Here is a 25,388-nt window from a genome sequence, read left to right as displayed (position 1 = left end):
AATGTATTTGATGCTAATGACATTTATGAGCAGTCTAACTTCTTCTAAAATAATGAATGACTTGCCTAGCTGACATATGTAGGGACAATGCTAAAGTGGGTGAGAAGCAAGCAGAAAGTGTACCTCCAGCCTGTGGATCACAGAGCAAGCATCTCTGAGCAGGTTGACAGCCAGCTGCAGCTTCATCCTGGGCTCACTCTGCACTGACTGGTCCAAATTAATGTGCACATCCACTGAGCCATTGCTCTATAAAAACAAACATCTGTCAGTTTTACAGTAAGAGTGAAACAGAAGCTAGGAAATGATGAGTGCTGTTGATGAGGCTTTACCCCAGAGCCGGTGCTGACCCTGGCACTCCTTCCAGCTTCACCAACTCCAGCCATCATTTGCTGGACAGACATCTATAAAAACAAATCCCAGCTGTCACAAAACATGACACAAAAAAACACAGTGAAGTGTTGGTCTGCAGGAGCCATGGTCACCCCCACCTGTATCTGCTGAGGTTCCATGATGTTGACAGGCAGATTGAAGGTCCCAAGCATCACATAGCTGTTGCCATTGCGGTCATGTGGTGGACCCTGGGAGGAGGTGGAGGCATGGCTGGTGCTGCTTCCACCCTCTGCCCCTCCAGTGGACACTCCTGCACCCCCAGAGTATGCCGTGGTGGTTTGAGGTGGGGCACGCTCCACCAAGTGGATCACCTTCCCATCTACATCTGAAATAAAAGGCCGGACTTCATTTTATAACTATAAATACCACTCCATAGTTGTATGGCTTCACCAACCAGTCAAGTTGCGTTTACATCCATGTGTGGACAGACCACACTCATATAATACAGGTAATCTAGACTTTGAAAGAATTTTATAAAAATGCATTAAGTGTATTTTGTGGCAAAGTGGAAGTTATCTCTGTATTGACATTTATGATTCCAATGAATAATTCAGGCTTGGCTCTTCACCCATTCATTGCAAGATGGTTTTCTCAGCTACAGTGGTGAGCAACCCTCCCTAGTCAAGTGTATTTGGAAAACTATTCCTTTTGTTGTTATCTAGCTTGTTATTCAGTTTCCCCTTGTCTCAGCTTTGTTGTTCTTGTTCTGTTGTGTGTCTATTCATGTGTTAGTTAATTGAGAGAAAAAAAACCCACAATAAAACCAATAAAGCTGATTCTGAAATGCTGCAGATATGGATGTTACTGCAAACAAGTTTCAAATTCTAAAACATGGATTCATACATTCATACATCTTCAACCCAGCAGCACAGATCTATATACACACAGTTTCAAGGTGTCACCAATTCAGTATCTGACCAAATGTTAAATCTCCTTTTCTGTTCCTCAGTTATGGCAAAGTTGACTTTTGACCTTTTGGATATGAAATGTCATCACTTCATCATTTCATCCTATTAGACATCTGTGTTAAACTTTTGTCATCATTAGCGAATGAATTATTGAGTTACAGGCAAAACATGTTTTATGAAGTCAGTCTTGACTTTTGACCACGAAATTTTAATCAGTCCGAGTGGATGTTTGTGCGGATGTAAGGAAATTCCCTCCAGGTGCTCCTCAGATATCATGTTCACAAGAATGGGTCGGACAGATAGATGGACAGACGCCCAAAAAAAATGACTGCCTCTATGCACAGCTGTCACTGGCACAGAGTCATAAAAAAACATAATGAATTCAATTTTTTCAATTCAATTCAGTTCAAAATTATTTGTATAACACCATTTTATACAAAGGCAATTCAAATTACTTCAAAAAATAAACAGCAAAAATGTGCAGATAAACAGAAACATATATACAAACATACTGTACAGATACAGTGTGTTCGTTTAAGAAAATGCTTGAGTGATAAGGAAGGTCTTTAGTCTTAAGTTTAGTTGAGCTGGAAAAACATTGGTGATGCCATTGATATGATCTTAAAGCTGAGTTCAGCATCCATGGTTACTTCTATCTTTATTTAATCTGGTCACTTGTTTTTGGTGATGTGGACTCCAGGTACTCCTGGACTAGCTGTCTCTGGGCCTTAGCACCAACAACCAAAATCTGTTTTCTCCCTGTTCAGCTGAAGGATGTACACTACAATCCAGTGGTTGATTTTTACCAAGCATCTGACTAGGGAGTTTATGAGTTGGAAGGCATCTGTGGATAGTGTGATGAAAAAGCTGCATGACATCAGCATAATTACAGTAGCTGATATTATGTTGATAATGCGACCAAGGGGAAGCATATGGGTCAATGACGTATAAGGATTTTCAACAACTCAATTTTAAATAATAAAAACCAGCATATCTAATGCAGTAGTTCAAACATTCAGAATGTTGTGTACCTGACAATTCATATTACAATTTGAAAGTGATTTTAGTGGGTTTTTCAAGATTAATTGGCACTGGCCTGAAAAAAAAGTCATTTGGTGCGACCATGATTCATCTTGAAATGACTTATATAAATAAAAGACCATCATTTACAAAGATTTAAAAAAAATGCAAATACTTTGTTTCCAAACACTTTATATTACTGAAAACTTGTAAAAAAAGATGTGAAGCGTGTTAAGTAAATTAATTTATTTCAAGATGAATCGTGGTCGCACCACATGACTCTTTTTAAAGGCCAGTGCCAATTAATCTAGAAAAACCCACTAAAATCACTTAATTTCAAATGTATAATATGGAGCTTCAGGTACACAACATTCTGAATGTTTGAACTACTGCATTAGATATGCTTGTTTTTATTATTTTACAATTGAGTTGTTGCAAATCCTTATACGTCATTGACCCATATATGGGCTTAATAGAAGTGGACCAAGGATGGAGCCCTGTGGGACCTTGAACACTAATTTCTGTATGTTGGAGTCTAAAGTGTCACAATTAAATCTTGATTATAGATGTAGGATTCAAGCCACTGGAGAACCATGCCAGACAAATCCACCCTGTTTCTTAGCCTTTCCAGAAGAATCACATGAGCAACTCTGCTGGATGCAGATTTGATTGAATTGATATGTCAAATAAATCAAAATATAATTAAATATAGCTTTGTTCCAGCAATCATTGCAGTACAATACAATAAAGCAACTGACCTTGATGACTGCTGTGAAAAAAATAATTTCCTCTTTAGTTTCGCATCACGTCACAGTGAAGGTATGAATGGGCCATGTTTTGGGCCATCGGTATAATTTTAGATCAGATAAGCAGTAGTGAGTGAAATGTACTGCACAGTTTGCACATATATAGAATCTGACTTACTGTACTCAGCCAGCGTTTTGTCATCCTGCAGCACTCTGCCCTGGTAGATGAGCCTCTGTTTGTCCACTGGGATCTCCACTGATGATGCAATATGCTCCTTAAACTGCTTCACTGTCAGCTGGAGGATAGAACACAGAAGACCACCTGTCAAGCTAATGGTGGCATAATAAAACCGGAGGGAGGGGCAGTATTTAAATCAGGAGGATTACCTCGCCTCTGACTTTGTAGGTCCTGCTCTGTGAGTCCAAAGTCTTAACCGTGACTTCAGTCATTTCACTTGACTCCGCCATATTCCTGAATGAATGAAACACTAAGTCAGAGCTGTAAATGAAGCGTTGGATAGCTAATGTTTACCGTTGTTCATTAGGGAGTATCTTTGACATGGAGAGTGGGGGAAAGAGGAACTAAACTGCAGCTACTCCATCAAGCTAGTGACATTTATCCGCCATCAAATAAATGCAGTTAAAAAATGAGGCAGCGCCTAGTTGCAGTTAGCTCCACAGTCGTGCTGTTGTTGTTATTAGGTTGTCAGCCTGCTAGCTAACGTAAGCTAATCACAGTTACCGGGAAGCTAATAGTGCTAACAAGCTTACCTCCCCCGGGGAGAGTGTTGTCCACGTTCAGGGAAAAAGGGATAGAGATCTTGTTTTTTTTTATTCACAGTTAGCTAAACTGTGCCACAGCCTGCGCATATTAACTGTAGAAGGGACTCTAGTTTGGAATGTCAGCGCATCTAAGTTGCTGCGCTAGTTGACTAACTTCATTTTCCCAGAGAAAACACGGCACTGAATGCAACGTCAAAGGACCCCGATGACGTAAAAGAGAAGTGCCTGTGTCATGCCTGAGCGCTTTTGCGTTCTGATAAATGTCACTTTGTTCATTAACAAGTGTTCAAAGTATTGAACATGCTAATTTTTTTTATACCTTTTACGACAATATCTGATTAACTACATATATAAAACCCGTTATCAAATAAACGAATTCATCATCATCATCATCATCATCATTAGTCTATTATTATTATTATTATTAGGAGGAGTATGAATAGCAATAGTAATAGTAGTAGCCAAGTAACAGATTTATGTAGGTGTATTATCCTATTGGTTGTTGTGGATATTTTCTATTCTACAGACTTTAGTGTTTACTGTTTACTATCATGCACATGTGAGCGCTCTTGTCTGCAGTTCACTCATAGTAGCCTGTTTTAGACGGGCGTCGTGTTTTCAAAGGACACACCTCGAATTACGCGAGTGAAGGACTGTGTGTGTGTGTGTGTGTGTGTGTGTGTGTGTGTGTGTGTGTGTGTGTGTGTGTGTGTGTGTGTGTGTGTGTGTGTGTGTGTGTGTGGCCTATCTTCTCAAGAAGTCTCTGACGGACAAGTTCAGACAGAAGTGAAGGTGTGGTGGCAGTCATGAGGAGGAGACACATACGTGCCATTCAACTGTCACGGAGGAAACTTTGTGGAACTTCTCCCGGTGTCGATCTCCATTTCGAGTCACTTTTCATTTAACGTCCGTGGGCATATAATAGTGTTTTAGCCGAAAACAAATCTGGAGACAGCAGCAGCGGGGGTATCACAGGTTGGATTTCGCTTTCTTTGGCAACAAGAAATCGGCATCGCCAAATCCTTAATCTTGAATTCATGTTCATGTTGCCCTTGAGATCTGGAGGAACCCGACAAATGATCATGGAGAACGCTGAATCACTCCTGGACTAAGAGGTAAACATATTGGCGTTAATTCTGCAAAGTAAAGCGATAAATAAGTTTGACCCAGTGTTGTTTTTCTCGTCGTAATGGTGAGCAAAGGTCCATGAGGACTGGATGTCATACAGTGAATTGAAAGATAGCACCAAGCTATTTTTAAGATTACTTCCCTACAAGCTGACAGTTATAACAATGACCACGTTTATATTCTCACACCTTACAATTTTGACTTATTTGTGACGTATTATTTCAGAATTTCTGTCCTACTACAATTGTAATCTGAAAAGTCAGAATTCTGATCTAGTATCTCATTTTCACTTAATTTAAGTCTTTCATTTCTGTCATGTCTAAAATCTCATCTTCTTTTTCTTTACTTGGTGGATTTGGGCTTCCACAGTTACTGGATACAAAAAGTTTGGAAAGTTTATGATTGTAATTTACATCAGACACTTTAAATGATCAAAAATGATGCTCCTGTAAAATATCATTTACATTCTTATGAAAATATTTCTTTTGTAGTATGGTGTTATAAGGAACACGTGCATTGGTTGCAGTCTATGTGTATATATGGAGATAACTACTACTAATGGGGATCCAATGGGAGAAAGAGTTCCAGTCCTAATTGTGCTGAATTGAGTTGAAACACTAAAACTGGGTGTTGCATCCATTAATTGATGTTTGTAGAGCTTGTAAGCACAGTAATGTTCAGGAGAAAGACAAATATATTTGACAAAATATATCCAAAACAGTCTAACATTTATGATACATGAAAGTAATCAAAGGAATCCTTTAGTAAAGGAACATGGTCTCTCAGTGGGCTGCTGTTCTCTGTTCTGTGAATGGAAACAGAAATGTGGAGCAATTTACTGTTTTTGTGACTCATATTTATGATTATCCAATTTTGTCACCCCCCCCCCCCCCCTTCCAATACCCCATCCCAATATTCTCTGCCTTATTCAACAGGCAGTGCTTCACTTAAGCTCTGTTCTATATTTCATTTCTTGCTTCTACTCATCTTTTTCACTTCTTTGCAGCACACTCTTTTCCTACTTTCCTCCATCACTTGTCATATAACTACCATGCGTAGATTCAGCTCCGAGGGATCCCTTCTGGATCTGGACTTTCTCCCGTGGAGGCGTGTGGCACTGAGGAACCAAAATAATGAGAAGAACCGGGACTCTGGCACCTACACGCCTCATATGGATGAAGATGAAATGGACGGGGGGTCAGCTGGCCTGCCCACCATCATCCAGGAGCCCAAAGCCCTTCCCGGTGAAGTGGGGAAGAGGGAGCTGACCAAGGAGCACAGCATTAGTGTGGAGAACCTGGGAAAACTGGACAAAAGCCACCTTGGTGTGTCCAATATCAGTGAAGGCTGCAGGGCCTACAGTGACGGCCAGCTGGCCCCAGACCCCCAGGGCAGCACTGAGAGTGTGGAGAAAGATGACCTGACTTCACCGTCTCCTTCATCCTCCTCAAACCCCTTTTCCCTCAGATCCCAGAATAGGCACCAGCGTAAAGCCAAGCTGTCAGCTGCTAAACTGCACCTCAAGAGTCTGTTTGGGCAGGTGGGATACAAATTAAGATTTCCATCTATATAGTAGAGCAGTGTATACTCAAGTTCTTGAAATGGTAGGTTTTAGATTTGTGAAAAGTATTTAATTCCACTTCCCAGACAGCCATTCAATCAATCAATATAGTCACTTTACACATAGAGCAGGTCTAAACCGTACTCTTTAAGCTCCATTGGTTTCTTAACGTTTCAATATTCTATAAAATTGAATAAATATATAAATAGATTTCTGAAATGTAAATCACAAATCTACGCGTTTTTAAATGTGTGATTTAAGCATCAAAGTTTATTCTTAACTTTGGAAACAGTAGTTTGATAAGACAAACCCAACTGAAATCCACTTACTAGTTTTAACTATATCAAATGGTCTTTATCACCAAATAAAGTTAGTTTATTGTAATGTAGATTTGTTAACATACAAGCTCAGTATTGATTAGGATCTCATCCATGGCACTTCAAGACTGGTAAGTTGGCATAGGTCAACATTTTTCAGATGTCTTAACTTCATCTGTGTGAGGTGTTTTAATGTTGATGAAAAGTGAATTCTGTATGCAATTCTTTTCTCTGTTGAAAGGTGTGAAGTACAAGGAAATGTCACTAATCTTCATAGAATCCTTTGGTCTTGAGGACAAAATGACTACATTATAGAATAAGTCCTGAATCAATTGATAGCAATTTACTAACAGAAAAGAATGTGTTTATTGTTAAGTTACTGTAAGAGTTGAAAAGAAAGACACAAATACAATAGATGCCAGTCATTTGTTCACAATATGATAAATAGATATGCACATAGATAACTGAACGTTCCTGATCTGCTTATCTTATCTTAAATATTTACAAACTTTCATCTGTCATTGCTGTAGTGAAGGTTTCAGTTTTACAGTGAAACCTGTAAAGAATCTCAATTACAATTGTTGTACTGAGATTTCATCTCACTTTGTGGTGTTCTGTTTCAGAGCCCACATTCTTCCAACTCCAACCTGTCCAACACAGAACACAAAGACAGGTGAGCATCACATACACTTCCTGTTGTTCAACATTCAAGATTCAAGATAGATAGATGGATAGATAGATAGATAGATGGATAGATGGATAGATGGATAGATGGATAGATAGATAGATGGATAGATGGATAGATGGATAGATGGATAGATGGATAGATAGATAGATGGATGGATGGATGGATGGATAGATAGATAGATAGATAGATGGATAGATAGATAGATAGATAGATAGATAGATAGATAGATAGATAGATAGATAGATAGATAGATAGATAGATAGATAGATAGATAGATAGATAGATAGATAGATAGATGGATGGATGGATGGATGGATGGATAGATGGATAGATAGATGGATAGATAGATAGATGGATGGATGGATGGATGGATGGATGGATAGATGGATGGATAGATAGATAGATAGATAGATAGATAGATAGATAGATAGATAGATAGATAAATACTTTATTAAACCCGAAGGAAATGAAGGCATTCAGTAGCCAATATTATGTCAGTCACCACACCGTAAAGTGTAGTTTTGGTCCTTTGATGATGATGATGATGATGATGATGATGGGGGGAAGGAAGTATTATTGTCATTGCACTTTTTTCCCCCTGTGAAGCAACACATTATCCTGAAGTGTAGTTTGAGATGTGATGATATCTTCTTGTTCAGTCTCCTCTTTCTGATGTATCTCATGCCGTCCTGGTCCACAGCGCTACAGAAAGGAGGTCTCGTCTTCTCTTCATGCGTCAGTGGAGTCAGGTGGGCCACAGTAAGAAGGGGAAGATCGGTCGAGAAGAGCTTGATAAATGGGCTGAGTCCCTCAACAGCCTGCTGGCCAGCCAAAGTGAGTTTTACTTCATTAAACTTTTTTTTTAAGCCAGAAATTGTCCTATTAAGTAACTTGATTATCCAATTTGTACAACTCTGAACCAGATGTGTCTGGTTACTCAGCGGTCTGGAACCAGGATAACCTTGAAGGTTAGCAGGCTAGTTTGTGAACCCAGATAACTTTATCTTAGCTGTGTTTGTCCTGTTAGGAGAGTGGTATGATACCATTTTGGTTGATAGCTTTCTCTTTCAATCCATGACATTTTCTGTGACACACTATGACAAATAGGACAGTATTATTGCTTCCATATATTATAGGGCTTCCTCAGTTGACAGGTAGGAATGAATGAAGATATGAAGGCTTTTATTGCTTGATCAAGCTAGGAACATATCCCAACAAAATGAATTTGCACGTCTAAGAAAACAAAAAAGCTTGTTGACGTAACTGCCAACCTGCTACATGTTCTTTGTGGAGCACTTTAAACTCCAGCAGAGCAGAGCTACAGAAAAGTGAATGGTCCAAATGAGTTAATATGATCATTTCTTCAGTTTTAGTCTCTCAGGGTCTCCGTTGGATCAGATGTCAGCACTGTCAGAACAGTTTGCTTTAGCTGGTTTCTGAGTTTCAGATCATCACAAAGGTTTCATGATTTTAAAGCGACCCTGTGGAGTTGTTGACCGCTGATGTGCATACAAGTACACACACACATTATATATATATATATATATATATATATATATATATATATATATATATATATATATATATACATATATATGTGTATATATATATATATTATATAGGCAAAGGGTTGTTCTAGTGACAGCCGAGGGTTGTGACAGTTGGTGGTGATAATGACATAAAGGGTAGTAATGTACCAATTAAGAAGGATAAGACCATAAGCTTATGTAAACAACTCAGGTTTTAAAATACACAATTAGGTTTGACATATTCTGTGGAGTATATTCACCATGTCTCTATCAGGCCTTAAAGATGCACATAATGCATTATAAAACATGAAAACTACACAGGATACCTCAAACTATCTCTTCTTCTACCTCTTGCACTTTTCACTGAGGATCAGTGTGAGACACCTTCCCAGATACACTGTGGTTATGTGTGCCTGCACCATGACATTTAACTGACAGACCACTTCTGCCTTGGAGAAATGTAGCAGCAAATCTGTCTCAAGTTCCCCCTTTTATTTAACTCAAATGTTGCTGCAGTGATGTCAACATCTGAACTGACGTCACTGGTTACTTTGCACTATGCCATAAAGCTACAAGAGCAGCACCTCCCCTGAACCAGCTGCTTCTATGAATAGAACACATAATAAACACCAGGACTAATATAATAGAGTCTGTATAAAAGCTTCTGCAGCTGGAGAACATTGGAGTTATCTGACAGTACCAAGGTTTATGGTTGCAACATTCTGTAATTATGCAGTTGCATGTCTACGCAGGTACATTCCTCAGTCACTTGTTTCATAGTGCTGTTTCTGCTGTTGTGCGTTTACGTATCTATGACATACTCATGTTGTCCCCCACATCAACAAAGCCAGGGCAGGTCCTGATCAAACCCTCTGATAACACAGACTGCACAACAGGATTTTTGGAATACCTATCTCATTGCAGACTTAAGACCTGCTCGTCACTCCACAATAGTTGAATGCTATTCTTGATGAGCACTACTCAGTTTGAAAAAACCCAGCTATCTGTCATGGTTTGGACTTTGAGCAGCTAGTAAAATGAATTGGCCAGGCAAATATATTGGCCAATATTACCTTACCACAGACACATGGGTTTTGGTATAAACAGTGGCAAGTGATAAGCAATGTCAGTGCAGATATACCAAAGATATGTTTCATGTATTTTAGAAACAGTATCTCCATTACATATTTTTAAACTGTAAAATGTCCCCTGAGTGCATATACTGGTTAAAATTCTTTTTTTTTTTTAAGGTATTCTTTCAAAAAATGTTATGCATTTATGTCAAACTTTTAGTTTGTATTGTTTACCTCTGGATACAGTATGTAGAGTATTGAGATAAGCCAGGTCCAAATGATATTGTGTATTTGTGCAGGTCTCAGGTCTGTGAGTGAATATGTGTAATGACTAACTCTGGCTATGTCTGATTACATGTGGCGTCACCGTCATCACAAGAGAGAAGTGCAGTTTAGAGATGAAATGCAGAATATGAACTGGTAAAGTACGAGAAAGCTGCACTTGTTTTTTGACTGCAGCTGCTTGTTCATTGTTGGCGCAACATGCTGCCAGTGATGGTATTCTCTATATCTTATCTCATTAAAAAAAAAAGAAAGATTTATCCAGGTCAGGTTTGACAATAAAGTGGAGAAATAAACTGAATACTAAATGAATGAGTGCACTTTTAGTGTTACTTTAAGTTGCAGTGCATTTCAGTGTATTGTGATGTACATGTACTTTAAAGTATAGAGGTGTTCCTGTCCCCAAGTATGAAAGCCTTAAATAACTTAATAACTTCAATAACTATTGCTTCTCTATTCCTCTCCACTTCCAGACAACTCAGATTTAAGGTGGTTGTATCTCTGTACTTGAAGTTGAAAAGGTCTGTGGCCTATTATTGGATTGTATTAGCTGTCAGAGTGTCATGTCTATGGGTTGTAATGGAAAAAAATTGGAAATGGCTTTTTCTAGCTGGATGGATAAACCTATTTCCGGATGATATACTGTCCTAGCTGAAGTCTCAAAAGCCAAGAAAGAGAAAGAAAAGATATTAGCAGAGCCAGATCTCACAAGCCTCATAAAGACTGTTTTAATGTCAGCAGATTTGTATGTGTAGGTGTGAAATGTGATGTCTGTTCACAACCATCTGTTTTAGTTTTAGTACTACAGAGACAGTGCATGGCTAATATTTGATCATTTCACATTCTCTTGCAATATAAATCCAGTGTGAACGGGGCCTTTGAATACAAACTGTCATGATATTCTAGTAAGTTTCTTGTCTCTACAAGTTGCTTTTCACACCTGGATGGTTGAGAAACACGGTCAGTTATTAAAGCCCACTGATGTGTGTTTTAGAAACGTATCAGTTGACATGATTAGTAGTGAGTGGGCTCACTGGTGCACTGGGTCAACATGTTTCTGTGGCATTGTAAGTATTGAAACTATCTAAAAAATGCATTAAATGCCTTGAACAGATTTCTCCATGATAAGTTTTCATATAGACAAAGTTATTGTATAGATGCTTATGTTAAAACTAAATAGTAATAGGGTTGGCTTATTGTGTTGAATCATTAAAAAATGATATTTTCTATGTTCGTATTGGTACTGAACTTCTGGTGACTGTGTGGCAACGTTTTAAACAATACCCAGTTCCACTAAGTGTTATATATATATATATATATATATATATATATATATTTATATATATATATTTATACTATATAAATCTTTATCATATATGATTGGCTTTGACGGTGTGCCTTCTTTAATAAAGAGTTTCAGTGGAAGTACCACGTACATTTAGCTGAACAGCAGCTGTGGCCACAAGGGACAATCACACAAGAGCAAATACAAAAGAGTGATAAAGTGTGTTTTTCAGAGCTTCAGTCATCAGCTCTGTCAGTTATAAAAAAAAACAGTGCAGTCGCTAATGTCTCAGAACACAGCAACATTACTAATATAGTTCTAGTTGGATAGTAACAACAACCATAACAGAGCTACAAACATCAAACCCAAAAGTTGTAATGAGGTGCAGTGTTCCATTAGCCATCATCAACTACTGGTCATATCACACCAAATGAAGCTGTAGTAGTAAAACCTCTCAGTGGACGTGTTTTATTTCTCATGTATTTAACTTTTCATTTGTGAGATAAAAAATGGTATTTCTTGTCTAGAATGTTACACAATATTGCTTTAAAGAAGTCCAGCATCAATGAATATGAAAGGAACAGGAACCTTTCTGACAGGAAGAGCCTATCAATCCAAGTCCTAACATTCAGATGACTTATTTAGTTTTGATATTGTATCTTATTTGAAATGTATCTGTAGGGAGTTAATTAGTGTGTACATGATGCTTCAGTAATTCCATATTTCGGTGGTATTTTGGCTCTTTAGTGTGACTGTACAGCACACAGTCTGCCTGAGTGCTAACAGCATTGTGTGTGACTTGGCCTCCTTATCAGTGCAGTGCTAATTTAGAGTCCTGTCCGCTGCAGCTGACTTGTGTGAAGTAGGACACGTTGTACGTGTGGTGTCAGCAGTTTGAAGCTGTTTTCCAGCCTCTGTGTACAAAGCAGTCTTTTGTGTATGATACCTTACACTAAAAACAACCAGAGCTCAAGTAGAGATGATGGGCATGGGCCAAGGCTTTACACCAAACCTGCTAAACTTAACTTCTAGCAGTACTGTGTTTGTCATGTCCTTATTAGGCCTGAGGAATTGATGTGTCAGTGCTCTGCGGGTGGGTGTCCCCCTTTTGCAACATACGTAATGTGACGTTGCATGTTGAGATAAAACCCACTTATCTTCCCCCTCCTTCTCCTCCTCTCAGCTGGTGTTTCAGTGTTTGGAGCATTCCTGCGCTCTGAGTTCAGCGAGGAGAATCTGCAGTTCTATCTGGCCTGTGAGCAGTACAGACACTCATCCAACAACTTCAGCCTGCAGAGGAGGGCCAAGGACATCTGCACCACCTACATCCAACCAGGTGCCCCCCGGGAGGTACGAGCCTGCCTTTTAAATTCAGTCTAGCTGCATGCACCTACTGTGAATAGAAACAACTTTTCCACGTGAAACACAAAGTTTAAATGAAGTCCCATCATGTCTGAACTTTCTTTTTTACCTCAATACATTTTCTTGTTTCTAAAAGTATGTCTCCTTTAAACAATGTGCTGTGTTTGTTTTGGGTGCTGTCTTGTGTTATTGTAAAGTTGTGTGGGTGGACCAGGTTAACAACATTATATCAATAGCTGCATTCATGACAAACATTTTTCTTCCCACTAATAGAACAAGTCCAACCAGAGTAAAAGTCTCTAGTGTAAACAGCATTTTTTTTTTATTCTGCACATTTCCAGGTTTATATTTATCTGGGGCATGATTTACATTTAAAAAAAACTTCTTATTTATATTATACTGAGTCCTTATGCAGCTCCTCAGTTCAACCTGTATCACAAACAGGCCAGTTTAGCTCCTGTAAAATAATACCAATCTGACTATAAATGGCTGTAACACACACACAGCAATATCTATCTAAAGTACATTAGAACATTAGCTGACATTAGCCACTATAAGCTACTGGTCAAACCAGACCATTTAAGACTGAAGCAGCAAAACTGCTGAGACTACAATCAATCAATCAATCAATCAATCTTTATTTATATAGCGCCAAATTATAACAAAGTTATCTCAAGGCACTTTACACATAGAGCAGGTCTAAACCGAATTCTTCAGGTTTTAATTTTAAAGAGACCCAACATTCACACATGAGCAAGCACTTAGCGACAGTGGCAAGAAAAAACTCCCTTTTAACAGGAAGAAACCTCAGACAGAACCAGGCTCAAAGTGAGAGAACATCTGCCTCGACCGGTTGGGGTAGAGGTATCATGCTATGCTCTTGCACTACTTGACACCATGTTATTTTCAAACTTATTTTATATTCTTCCATCATTAAATTCCTTAATTAAATCAAAATTTCAAAATCCAATTCCGAATTCAGCTCAATAAATTATTTTATTGTGAAAAAAGCAGAACTCATGTTTATTCTACAAAGCCTGCAGCTGGTTCAGAACGCAGCAGCTCGTCTCTTAACCGGAACAAAGAAACGAGAGCACATAACTCCGGTCCTCTCTTCTCTTCACTGGCTTCCGGTTAGGTTCAGGATTGATTTTAAGATTCTTTTATTTGTCTCTGAATGGGCTGGCCCCAGAATACCTGTCTGACCTTATTAAACTGCATCAGCCCTCCAGAGCCCTTAGGTCTAACCAGGTGGTCTTGGACGTTCCTCGATCCTTCTTAAGAACTAGAGGAGATGAAGCCTTCGCAGTTGCGTCTCCCACTCTGTGGAACACATTACCTTTCACTGTGCGGACTGCAAACAGCCTCTCCACTTTTAATACACTACTTAAAACCCACTTGTTCACTTTGGCCTTTGGTGGAGTATAGCTGCTTTTATTGTGTCTTTTATCTGTTTTATTTCTCTATATTATTTTGTTTTTTATTGTTTGTTTGTTTTTATTGTTTCTGCTTATTTTACTGTAAAGCACTCTGGTAGGCCATTGGCTGTTTTAAATGTGCTATATAAATAAAGATGACTGACATTAAAATGATTCTCTTGATCTCTTTAGAAGTTGTAATATATAAATGATTTGTAGTGATCCTTTAAGCAGACTATTATGTTTTAATCAGTATCACAGGTGTTTTCAATGATAGAATCACTCATGCAGCCAGTTTGAAAGAAAATAATAAGTCACTGTGCTGTTTTGGTCCTCTGTGTGCATCACACAGAACATGGAAGGAAATTAGAGAGTGGTCTGAAGATATTAGAAAAAAGGTAAAAGTCAAGCATGGTCAACATAAAAGTTTCAAGACCATCTCCAAAGAGTGTTCCTCAATGCCATGTTTATAACTGCACCAATTTTTCTGAGACCCTTGCTGTAAAATCATGCATCCATGAATCTTCTTAATTCATTTAATTTATTGTGATGATTGTTCTAATTAGTTGTTTTAAATGTGTAGTTCTATTCCTCCCATCAGTGAGAACACTGTACTCACCAACTTAGATAGGTCTGGCAATTGTAAGAAACAGAAATGTTCTTTTAAATGACTGTAGAGTAATCAGTGTGTTGTTTTGTTCTAGGTGAACCTGGACAGTAAGACCAGAGATCTGACCATCCAGCTGCTGCAGGCTCCCTCTCACACCTCTCTGTCCCATGCACAGAAACGCATCTACTCCCTCCTGGACACAGACTGTTATCCCCGCTTCCTCCAGTCCAACATCTACCTCTCCTTACTCCAAGAGGCTGACTAGCAGGTGCATGCTGACCCCTCACATGGACTCAGGAGAAGGAATAGTAGCTCAATGGTTTCTAGGATTTCCTAAACGTACATCATAAAGCTAAAAGTGTCTTGATAAGACAGAGCTGCTGTGTAAAAAGTGTGTGTACAAAATATATCAAGTGTTGATGCACACATTGGACAAGAATTTAGAGGAGAGTCAGGTAAATGAATAGTTCAATATAATTGTTCTATTTCTTTCTGAGAGTGAGATGTGTGCATGATATCATTCTCATATATGTACGTTCAGTACAGAGCTGGAGTTGGGATGTGGTTATCCTAGCTTAGCACAAAGACTGGAAGCAGATGGAAACAGCTAGCCTGGCTCTGTCTACTTCAAAACACTCATAATAACCTCCCTAAGCTAAATCCTATGTTTTATCTCCCACTGATATGCAGGTTGTAGGCAGCAGTAAACAACGCAACCTAACTTTCACTGCTTTTGACCAGCTATTCCTAGCAGTCAAACACATCATCTTGTCAACATTTGTTTTTTAACTATTTTAATAGACTGAAGAAGGTTAGACACTATTTTATCTGCAAATCACCAAAATGTTATACTGAGCTCTTCTCAGCTGATCCAACAAGAACCATTTTTGAAAAAATTAGAAAGCTGAATGCTTCATGAAATCATTTTGACTTAAAGGCGAGCAGTGTTCCTTCATAGGGCCCATTTCTTCCTGTGTAATACCAGCACATTTTCTGGCTAAAATTCCGCTTTAACAATGACATGTGTTGCAGCTTTTTGGTAATGATATATTTCACATGATTACAATGCAAGAAATCATGGATTTCAATTTTGATGCATATAGTAACTATTTTGTAATGCCAGCACATTCATTGCTGCATTGGTTGTGACAGCTTGTATTACAACCAATATCCAACTAGTATCTGAGACTGAATAAGTTCCACATTTACAAAAGCAAATTTCATCTGTTGTTGAGAGTGATTAGGAAATACAATGATCCCAAAATTCTTGCTTTTATGTCAGTATGTCTTCTGTCAGGCTCTGCAGTAATGTCATTTATCAGCTCTCATAAGTACATGGTGGATGGATAAACTGTTAGTCAAGAAATAGTTCCAGCATATAACTCTCCCTTAAATGAAACAAAGGCAATTGAATATGTTGATTTATGAGCTTTAGAGATGCTGGTTGGTTTATTTAGGAAGTTTCTGGAAAGCATACTTTTAATGCTAAGCTAGGCTAACCAACTAACTCCAGCTCCATACTTGACACACAGACATGAGATCAAGATCCATCCGGACATCTCATGGATCAGCACGTGCATAACCCTACACATTGAAGTAGTTTCTCATTGGGGTTTGAATTGCAACAGCGATGTGGATTTGGGAAAACATAGATTGGGCAGGTTTCTTCGTTTCAACCCGTGAAACTATGTTGTTTAATGATTAGACATCCTCTGGCTAAGCACTTAATGTCCCTATGGTCCAATGAGCCCGGGCTGAGTTTTTCTCTGCTAACACAAAGGAAAAACAAGTTCAGCAATAATGAGATCTTTGCTGAAAAGGTCAAAGTACGATGCAAGGTACTTCTATGGCAAAGGTGGGAAACTTGAGCAAATTGACTCTGACAGGTAAAATGGGTACATGGCTACAGGGAAGTCTAGTGTCTGCCTCTATAAACTGTGCTCCACTATTAAAGACAAGCCGTGTATGCCTCACAAAACAGTCATTTAACTAGGTTATTTGAATGTTGGTCCTGTACACATTTGAAAAGATAAAGTGTTTTAAAGATAAATAAATAAAATCTTGCTTTATATCTGAAGTGTTTGAGTCTTCAGTGGTCATGCAAAGCAAGAGATCACACTTCTCAGCAGTGGATTCAGAGTCTCAGTTAACATGTGTATTTTCATTTCAATCCATGATTCTAAATCAAGGCAGATTTATTCTTGTTTATTTGGACCCTGGATAAATGCAAAAATAAAAAAAGAGTGGTGTGGCATCCTATGAAATATTTAAATTCAAATAATAGACTAAAACTCTATTCTTAATGAGCATGCTCTCTGAAATTTAACAGCATTTTACAGTCAACAGAAGTGATATAATTCTTACATTTTTTAAATTAGTCTTTTAGCTGTTGCTCTTTCCTGTCATTACTTCCTCCTTTGGAGTCCAAAGCAGGCAAGACACAGTCCCTCCAGCATGTCCTGCCCTGGCGTGTCCTGCCACTTGGACCTGCCTGGAACACCTCCACAGGGGGTCACCAAAGGAGGCATCTTGATCAAAGTTCCCAATTACCTCAATTGACTCCTTTCAATGTGCAATAGAGGTGGTTCTACTTCTGAATGTCAGGTTCCTCACCAGGCCCAGAAACTCTGAAGGAAACTCAGTGGGCCAGATGCAAGAATCTTAAATTTGTCGTACTTTTTTCGTGAGGTGGAATTTATGAGTGAGCCACTTCGGACACTCGTATCACCAGGAAACAGTCTTAAATGACCTTTGTAAACATGATGAATCCCACCTGGGGCCTGTTTCACAAAGCCAGTTCAGCTTAACTATGAGTCAGTTACCATGGCAACATACTCAGTGAAACTAACCTGCTGGCTGGCAGGTTTTCTTCAACTAACACTGAGTTTCTCTTCCTCTTTAGTTGAAGTCTACAGACTGAAGGAGGTGTCAGACATCTTAAAGAGTTAGTTAATATTGAAGCACAAATACAAGCACAAATCTCTGTCAGAGGGTGATCAGACCCTGCTGGGATGTTTTATCTCTGATGATGTTCTGAGTGTTTCCGTTTTTCTGTACAATCGATCATTTATCTGAACAATATTCTCAGCCCTCGTATGGTCTGTACGACACATCGTGGACATGCTCTCAGTTCAGAACTAGTTCTTTGTGTTGCACTTTGGTTTTTTTTTTTGCCAATGGCAGTTTTATACAGTATGTAACATTTGTGACGTTGAGCATGTTACCAAGAATTGCAATATTTGAAGGGTCTTGATAGCCAAGTGGTTACTGCTCATAGTGACAGTGTCGCTGGTTCGACTCCAGTGAGGTCCCCTCTCTCTCTCTCTGTGACTCTTGCACTGAAACGTTTACACTTTGGTAGTGTTGTATGTATAAAGGCATTTAGGTGTTACTTTCAAATAGACAATATTAAATACTGGCAGTGTTGGGATGGCTGAAAAAAATGTTTTGCTTAGAAGATTTCACTAAGTACTGATAATATCACATGTTGAATGTACCACTGAATGCTGTTTAATGAGGGCAGGCTAAACAACATCACAGCTGCTTGTAATGAAATTATACCTGACTTATTTGAGCTATATTTTTATATTTCATCTTCAGTTGCTGCCAAGTAGGCCTACGTTTTGTACCTGTTGGGGTCTACATTAATATTAAATGCGCTGCACACACACGCACACACACATACACAGAATATAAATGTTGAATAAGTGAGTTGCACACAATAATGTTGGTAACAGAGTTGGTCAACCTAGAGTTAAGGGTTTAACTCAGAGTTTGTTAAATCTGCTTCCTGGAACAGGCCCCTGTTTCTAATTGAACGCACATTCCAGAGAACGGTAAACTAACCTGAATGACGCCCTCAAAATACCATATAAGGTCAGATGTCCAGCAGGTTATAGAGAAGGTCCATTCATGAAAATGGCACTAAAGACTAAGAAGAACTTCACGACCTCTCAGACTGAGGTCCCACTTTCAGACATAGATTTAGAGTGGTGGAATTAAAGGTCTAGAGAAATCCAAAGAATGAGGAAAATGACCTGTGCTGTGAACGCTCTCAGCTGTTACACGCACCGTCACAGAAACAAAAAAATAAATGATTTGACATGAATTAGACGCCAAAAACATCTCACTAGGGTCATCAGCCAGGGAGCTAAACTATAACTTCGACCACCAATATTTCAATTAAATTAATAAAATAATGAATAATTAAAGCTGCAAGCAGCGATGAACGGGCCCTCGCACCCCAAGCACATCGTGCTGTGGCACTGTCGGAGGGCGCGCTCATGTAGACGTCTTCATACGCATGCTATTATTGGATGTTGCATAAATTGGTGAAATAACACTTCCTGTGTTCATTATGTGGAGCTAGAAAACAGCCACAAAGTAACACAAACAGCCACTAATCATTAGGGAATGCAGAGGAAAATCACACCAGTCATGAATATGATGTGATAAAGAAGATGCAGGGTATTTATGCATGGATTTAGCTGCTTCAAAGTGTATTTTGAGATGTAAACCATGTTTCTAATCATGTAGCTGGTATGAAAATTGCCCAAATGTTGTGGAAAAATTGTGGCAATTGGCCTTAGTGTAACTTGTAATAATTTTTATGTCTATGTTATGTTTAGGGTGTTGTGTAAGGATGTTGTATGTAAATAAATGTGGAGGTGACAGACATAAATGTGCATGATTGAGAAAAAGTAGGGATGTAATTAAATGTGGGTGTACATTTTATCAACATTTGTAGTGTGTAGATGATGATGGCATTAGTGTGGTGGCTTTGTATGCTGTTAGTTGGAGTGTGGACTAAAAACTAATAATACAGTCGATAAACTTGAACTAGAAACAGAAAACTGTGGCACCTATTCCTTATCAGGTATGCTGAATCAATACAAGTGTTCTCCACTAGATAGCACACTAAGACCACAAATGATTGGAACATGTCTGTTCCTGCTTCATGGCGAATGAGCAGATTTTGGCGTGGCGTAACGGTAAGGGCGTTTGATGCAGCTTTTAATAACTTATCATCACAAAGGGCTAAAGATGACACAGGGTCAATTTGGAGACGGATGACTTAAAAATGTAGGAGGAATTTGATAAAATATAAGGCCTGGAAATGGCCAAAAATTTACCAGTTTTTACAAGATGGCCGACTTCCTGTTGTAGTTACGGTATGGCTCCAAGAGGATTTTTTTGGCGTCTGGACGTAATACATACGCATCCTGAATTTCATTCTTCTATGTCAATTTGGAAGTTTCTGGAAATCATACTTTTAATGCTAAGCTAGGCTAACCAACTAACTCCAGCTCCATACTTGACACACAGACATGAGATCAAGATCCATCCGGACATCTCATGGATCAGCACGTGCATAACCCTACACATTGAAGTAGTTTCTCATTGGGGTTTGAATTGCAACAGCGATGTGGATTTGGGAAAACATAGATTAGGCAGGTTTCTTCGTTTCAACCCGTGAAACTATGTTGTTTAATGATTAGACATCCTCTGGCTAAGCACTTAATGTCCCTATGGTCCAATGAGCCCGGGCTTCAATTTTGGAATTTTCAAGGGGGCGCTGTTGAGCCATTTACCCACGCCCATGCATTTGACCTTTAAAACTGGCACCAATCCAGACCTGTGTGTTAAGTTTCGTGACCATAGAGGCATCCCTTGCCCCTCAAAAACATCATCATAAGTCATGGCGTAGAATGTGACGCCATGGCAACAGTATTTGATTATGGGTCATGAGCTGCAGAATGTAGCATCACCAAGGTCTTATGTCTGGCGCATCAATTTCAGGTGTACCTACTTAAGATTCTGGGAGTAATTAGTCAAAGAATGACGCATGTCACTTCCTGTCACCATTAGGTGGCGCCATGACTGTCACAAAATATGACCCTGTACATGTCTTCATACCGGGACTCTGAACAAGCATATGCAATTTGGAAAAGATTAAAGCATGTAGAGTCAAGTTATAAGGCTTTGAAATTTCATGGCGAGACATCGAAATCCGCTGCGTCGTCACGGCAACGCCTTTTGACACAGAGTCACCACCTTCAGAACATACAATCTCCAAGGTCTTGAGGCTTTTCTGAGTAAATTTGAGTGGATCTGATTAACCTGCTACCCACAGGACGTCAAGTGTAAAACATACAACTTCACTAAAATACTGACAATATACGCTCAGCCTGCGAATCCACATTATTCATTTCTGTTATGTGGTAGTCAGCATACAGTGATGTTAAAAAGAAAATCCAAGTCAGTTGACTCTGAAGACCAGAAGCAGTGACATCTTCTACCGCAAATGTGATGATAGTGACAACCGCTGATGTTACACCTGCTGTTGGATTGCTGTCAGCACAGACCTGCTAACACCCGGGATGACAACGCAGGACAAGCGGGCAGAAAAAGTTGGAGATGAGGGTAACAGTTAAACCTATGTGTCTTATTTGTGCTGATAAACGAAAATACAGTAGACTACATCACTCCACATAGTATAGCTACCGTATCGTGCTTGGCTGTATTATATCATACAGTGTTGTTTGGTCTTGATACCCGTGTGGAGGTGTTATGTGTTCATTGATTGTCATCTTGCTTATCTGTACGATGCCACACTGCCATTAGACAGTTAGACAGCAACAGTCATGTTTTATTGCTTTGGAGAACAGAACGACAGGTTGGTTGTGCGGGTACGACATGTCTGCACCACTCCTAAATTGTGTTCGTACCTAAGAGAAAATCTAAAATACGAGAAAATTGGCGAATGCTGCAAATCCTCGTAAATCACTCATACACATGATTTAAGAGCGAATCTGTGCGTACGAGTGTTTCTTGCATCTGGCCCATACATAGTCTTGTCTTGTCTGCTTACATCCACAATCTCATTCTTTCAGTAATTAGTGAACTAAACATCCCAGTTGAATCATAGATAGACTGGTAAATGGAGAGCCTTCAGGCTCCGCTCTTCCTTATTATTGCAGTCCAGTATGAACTTTGGTCTCTTTTGTTCTTTATAGTTCTCAAAGTAAGCTGTAAAAAAGTCAGTTTGATAGTTCATTCAAAGTTTAGACTCAGAGTGCACTTCTGGAGCTTTTAACTGCTGCCAATGTTTTTCATTAGTGGATGAAGTTTGCTCAATTGTCATGACATAAATTAAGAAGGGGACTTTGAATGTATGTTTGCTGATAAAGAGTCCAATGCAGCTTAAAACTTCACAAAAAGCTAGTAAGTGGACCTTGAGTTTCTTCTCAGCCCTACCCAAACACGGCATATTCAGTGGAAAAGGTCATTGATCAGAATGATCCTGAACCCTGGAGAAGTCTTTACATGCATTCATATAACAGGTGGTGGAAATGTTTATCTGTTCAGTGACATTTGAGCTGAAATCAGATCTACCTGCCAACAGTAACCTGGATCACTGCGAATCCTACAGCTGACTGAACAAGTGTAGAATAGTTAGTTTGTGTTTAAATCATTCGCAGGACAAGTCAGCTTTTGTAGTTTATTACTGATGATATGTAATATGAAACACCACACTATGCAATCAGGACTCTGGTGGTGGCCTGCTGATGATGTACAACATAATGACATTTTCATGACCTTCCAAAGAAAGGATTGGAAACTTGAGTTAATGTTTGTTAATGTTTTTTTTCAGTCTGGTTCCTGAAGGTGGTCTTGCTGAAGTGATCCTCAATTTTCTCTGAAAACCTCCAAAACAGATCAGGAATTCTAGGATCAGAGGGAACACTTAGTGGAATCAAAATATCCTGGATAAACTTGTGTTGCTAAAGTGTCTTGCCTCTGCTTCTTTTAGCAAATGTGTCCTTCCAGTGGATTCTAGACCACTCAACATCTTCCTGGTCACCACTTTGTACATTCCAGAAATGTTGTTGCAACCCACCACTCTGTTGGCTGATGGGAATGATAGACTTCACTTCAGTGAAGTTTTCTGTGGTAAATAAAGCTTCTCTGTGTTAGCATTAATGTTGTCAATCACAGAATATTGACTTTCATATTGATTTAAAACTCTGAACTGTTTCATCATGTTGGTTTGGTTAGAAACAGAACTATTAAGCACCAGAAGCAGTTCCAGCAGAGCTGTTCAGCAGTTTGAAGTGATTACAGACTCAACTCAGGTAAATGACTCCAAATGGGATTGTGTGTATAAGCACATAGATGTTGACATCTGATAAGCAACAGTTCCTCATGCTTGGGGAGTCAAGTCAAAGGGCCAGTTTACCCAGCATACAAAGAAAAACATTTCTCACCCATCCCAAGTGGTGTATCGCCATGGAGATGATGTTTTGGATATCTGCCTCGGAAACTTGTGCCTCCACCCAAATACAATGGAAATGCATGGAATGTCTCTTCACAGTCAGCAGCTTTTACTGGGACTTGTTTACAAGCTCAGCTTCACTTGTAACTGGCAGTGTGAATCCAAACCAGTTAAACTCAAGAGAATGTTAAATTAAAATGAAGATCTCAGTATGCTTCTAACAACCAAGGTCATACAACATATAAGACATCCTCTGTCTGGATCTCTCTCCAATAACTGTATTTCTTGTGTTTCTTTAGTAACACTGGCTCTCACTTGGAAAGTCTCTCCTGGAGAGCATTCATGGTGTTGCAAAGGTGATAGAAGTGGTTACATGAAGAAATAAAAAAACACCTGAGAGAGAAATCTAAACCCCATCTACTTTCACCCCTCACACTCCTGGCCAATCACTGCATAAAGTGGACGTGAAGTTGGTTTCAGAATAGACCTGCAACGATTAGTCGATTAATAGCCAACTATTAATCATTTGCACTCATTTATTAAGAATAAAATGTCCAAATTCTATTCAAACCCTAGCTTCATATATGTGAATATTCTCAGGTTTCTTGAGTCCTCTTTTAGAGCAAACGTAATATCTCTGGGTAGGGACAAAAACAGACATTTAATATGTGATCTTGGTCTTTGGGAAACAGATATCCCTGGAGTGGTCTTCTTCCCCAGAGTTGTCTGTGCTTTCTCGTCTCACAGGTAATCTGGGCCTGTAGACGTCCGGATGACAGATTCCTGCCCCGGAGCTTTTAACTTCAATGGTTATTTTCTATGTGCTTCTCTCTCTCTCCTATTCTTGCTCTCTCTCCTCTCTACCCCAACCGGTCGAGGCAGATGTTCTCCCACTTTGAGCCTGGTTCTGTCTGAGGTTTCTTCCTGTTAAAAGGGAGTTTTTTCTTGCCATTGTCCCTAAGTGTTGCTCATGTGGGAATGTTGGGTCTCTTTAAAATTAAACCTGAAGAGTTCGGTTTAGAACCTGCTCTATGTGTAAAGTGCCTCGAGATAACTTTGTTGTGATTTGGCGCTATACAAATAAAGATTGATTGATTGATTGATTGACATGTTTGACTGTTTTCCTTTCCTGTTTTTTCATGTTATAGCCCAAACAACTAATCCAATCATCAAAAAAGAATTGGCAGATGAATTATATCAATCAATCTTTATTTACACAGTACCAAATCATAACAAAAGTTATCTCAAGGCACTTTCACATTGAGCAGGTCTGTGCTCTTTAAATAATGAATAATAATGGCAATAATCTTTAGTTGCAACCGTATATCAGAAAGGTACAAATATTGTTGAGTGCAACACTTCCTGCATATCTGCTGTCAGAAACTCAGAGCTGTTAAATGATCCAACAAGCACTGTGTTTGGTTGTAAATGTATTCAGTTTCAGATTCAGTTTGGGAGGAATTCTATGACCTTTGTGTAGTATTTTGATCCCAAATGCTCTGATGAAGCATTCTGAATTCACTACAGCACTAGTTCATGCCTCTGACCTCCATATCAACATTGACTAAACTGTCAGACACAGACCTCCTATTCTACTGTTGGAAAGGGGATTTCGGATGCAAGTACTTACTTGTTTGTTGACGCTTTCTGAGGACTTTAGCAGCAACCATGAATATGTTCTTTCACTTCAATCCTGTTGCAATACCATGGCAAAGAACTAAAGCCATTTGACTCCTGGCACCCATTTGCTCAACCAGTTAAGTTGGACCGGTTGACAGTTCAATATCTCATCTTGGAGATCAAACAAGACAAATATTACAATTCTCCTTTTAAACCAGACAGAACAGTAGTTTAGTGACCAGAACAGGGGCTTCTTTGCTTCTGAAGAGTTTGGTCCCTGATGTGAGGTTTGGTGCACTTTCCCAAGAAGAACCAATGATACTGAGCATCACAGAGAATCACTGCATATCTGCTTCAGAAAATATTTATCAGAAAGCCCTGAACAGTTCTACG

The 25,388-nt window shown here is 39.1% G+C and overlaps 2 protein-coding genes across 2 annotated transcripts in view; one reads left to right on the top strand and one right to left on the bottom strand.

Annotated features, from left to right (window-relative positions):
• Positions 1 to 3,998, bottom strand: part of bag6l (BCL2 associated athanogene 6, like) — a 30,645-nt gene extending 26,647 nt beyond the window's left edge. The window contains exons 1-6 of the mRNA XM_062435839.1: positions 3,836 to 3,998; positions 3,452 to 3,536; positions 3,243 to 3,360; positions 489 to 715; positions 330 to 401; positions 124 to 246 (exon numbers count right to left, since the gene is read on the bottom strand). Coding sequence (XP_062291823.1) covers positions 124 to 246; positions 330 to 401; positions 489 to 715; positions 3,243 to 3,360; positions 3,452 to 3,532 — 621 coding nt within the window. The 5' untranslated portion in view covers positions 3,533 to 3,536; positions 3,836 to 3,998. The remainder of the gene's footprint in view (positions 1 to 123; positions 247 to 329; positions 402 to 488; positions 716 to 3,242; positions 3,361 to 3,451; positions 3,537 to 3,835) is intronic.
• A 509-nt stretch (positions 3,999 to 4,507) lies between these two features.
• On the top strand, positions 4,508 to 17,177 carry si:ch211-152p11.4 (regulator of G-protein signaling 8). Its single transcript, XM_062435634.1, has 6 exons — positions 4,508 to 4,962; positions 5,911 to 6,515; positions 7,477 to 7,526; positions 8,242 to 8,375; positions 12,894 to 13,060; positions 15,195 to 17,177. Exons 2-6 carry the CDS (start codon positions 6,027 to 6,029, stop codon positions 15,363 to 15,365), a joined length of 1,011 nt encoding a protein of 336 aa, XP_062291618.1. The 5' UTR covers positions 4,508 to 4,962; positions 5,911 to 6,026; the 3' UTR covers positions 15,366 to 17,177.
• Positions 17,178 to 25,388: the final 8,211 nt, after the last annotated feature.

This window comes from Scomber scombrus, chromosome 16, assembly GCF_963691925.1.
Source record: "Scomber scombrus chromosome 16, fScoSco1.1, whole genome shotgun sequence".
Lineage (NCBI taxonomy): Eukaryota > Metazoa > Chordata > Actinopteri > Scombriformes > Scombridae > Scomber > Scomber scombrus.
This window is presented reverse-complemented; position numbering and strand designations above follow the sequence as displayed.

Bases quoted from the DNA above. Each gene is read 5' to 3' on its own strand.
- si:ch211-152p11.4 (XM_062435634.1), top strand. From the start codon at position 6,027: ATGCGTAGATTCAGCTCCGAGGGATCCCTTCTGGATCTGGACTTTCTC. The intron at 6,516-7,476 runs GTGGGATACAAA...GTTCTGTTTCAG, and splicing joins TCAAGAGTCTGTTTGGGCAG to AGCCCACATTCTTCCAACTC. The intron at 7,527-8,241 runs GTGAGCATCACA...CCTGGTCCACAG, and splicing joins AACACAGAACACAAAGACAG to CGCTACAGAAAGGAGGTCTC.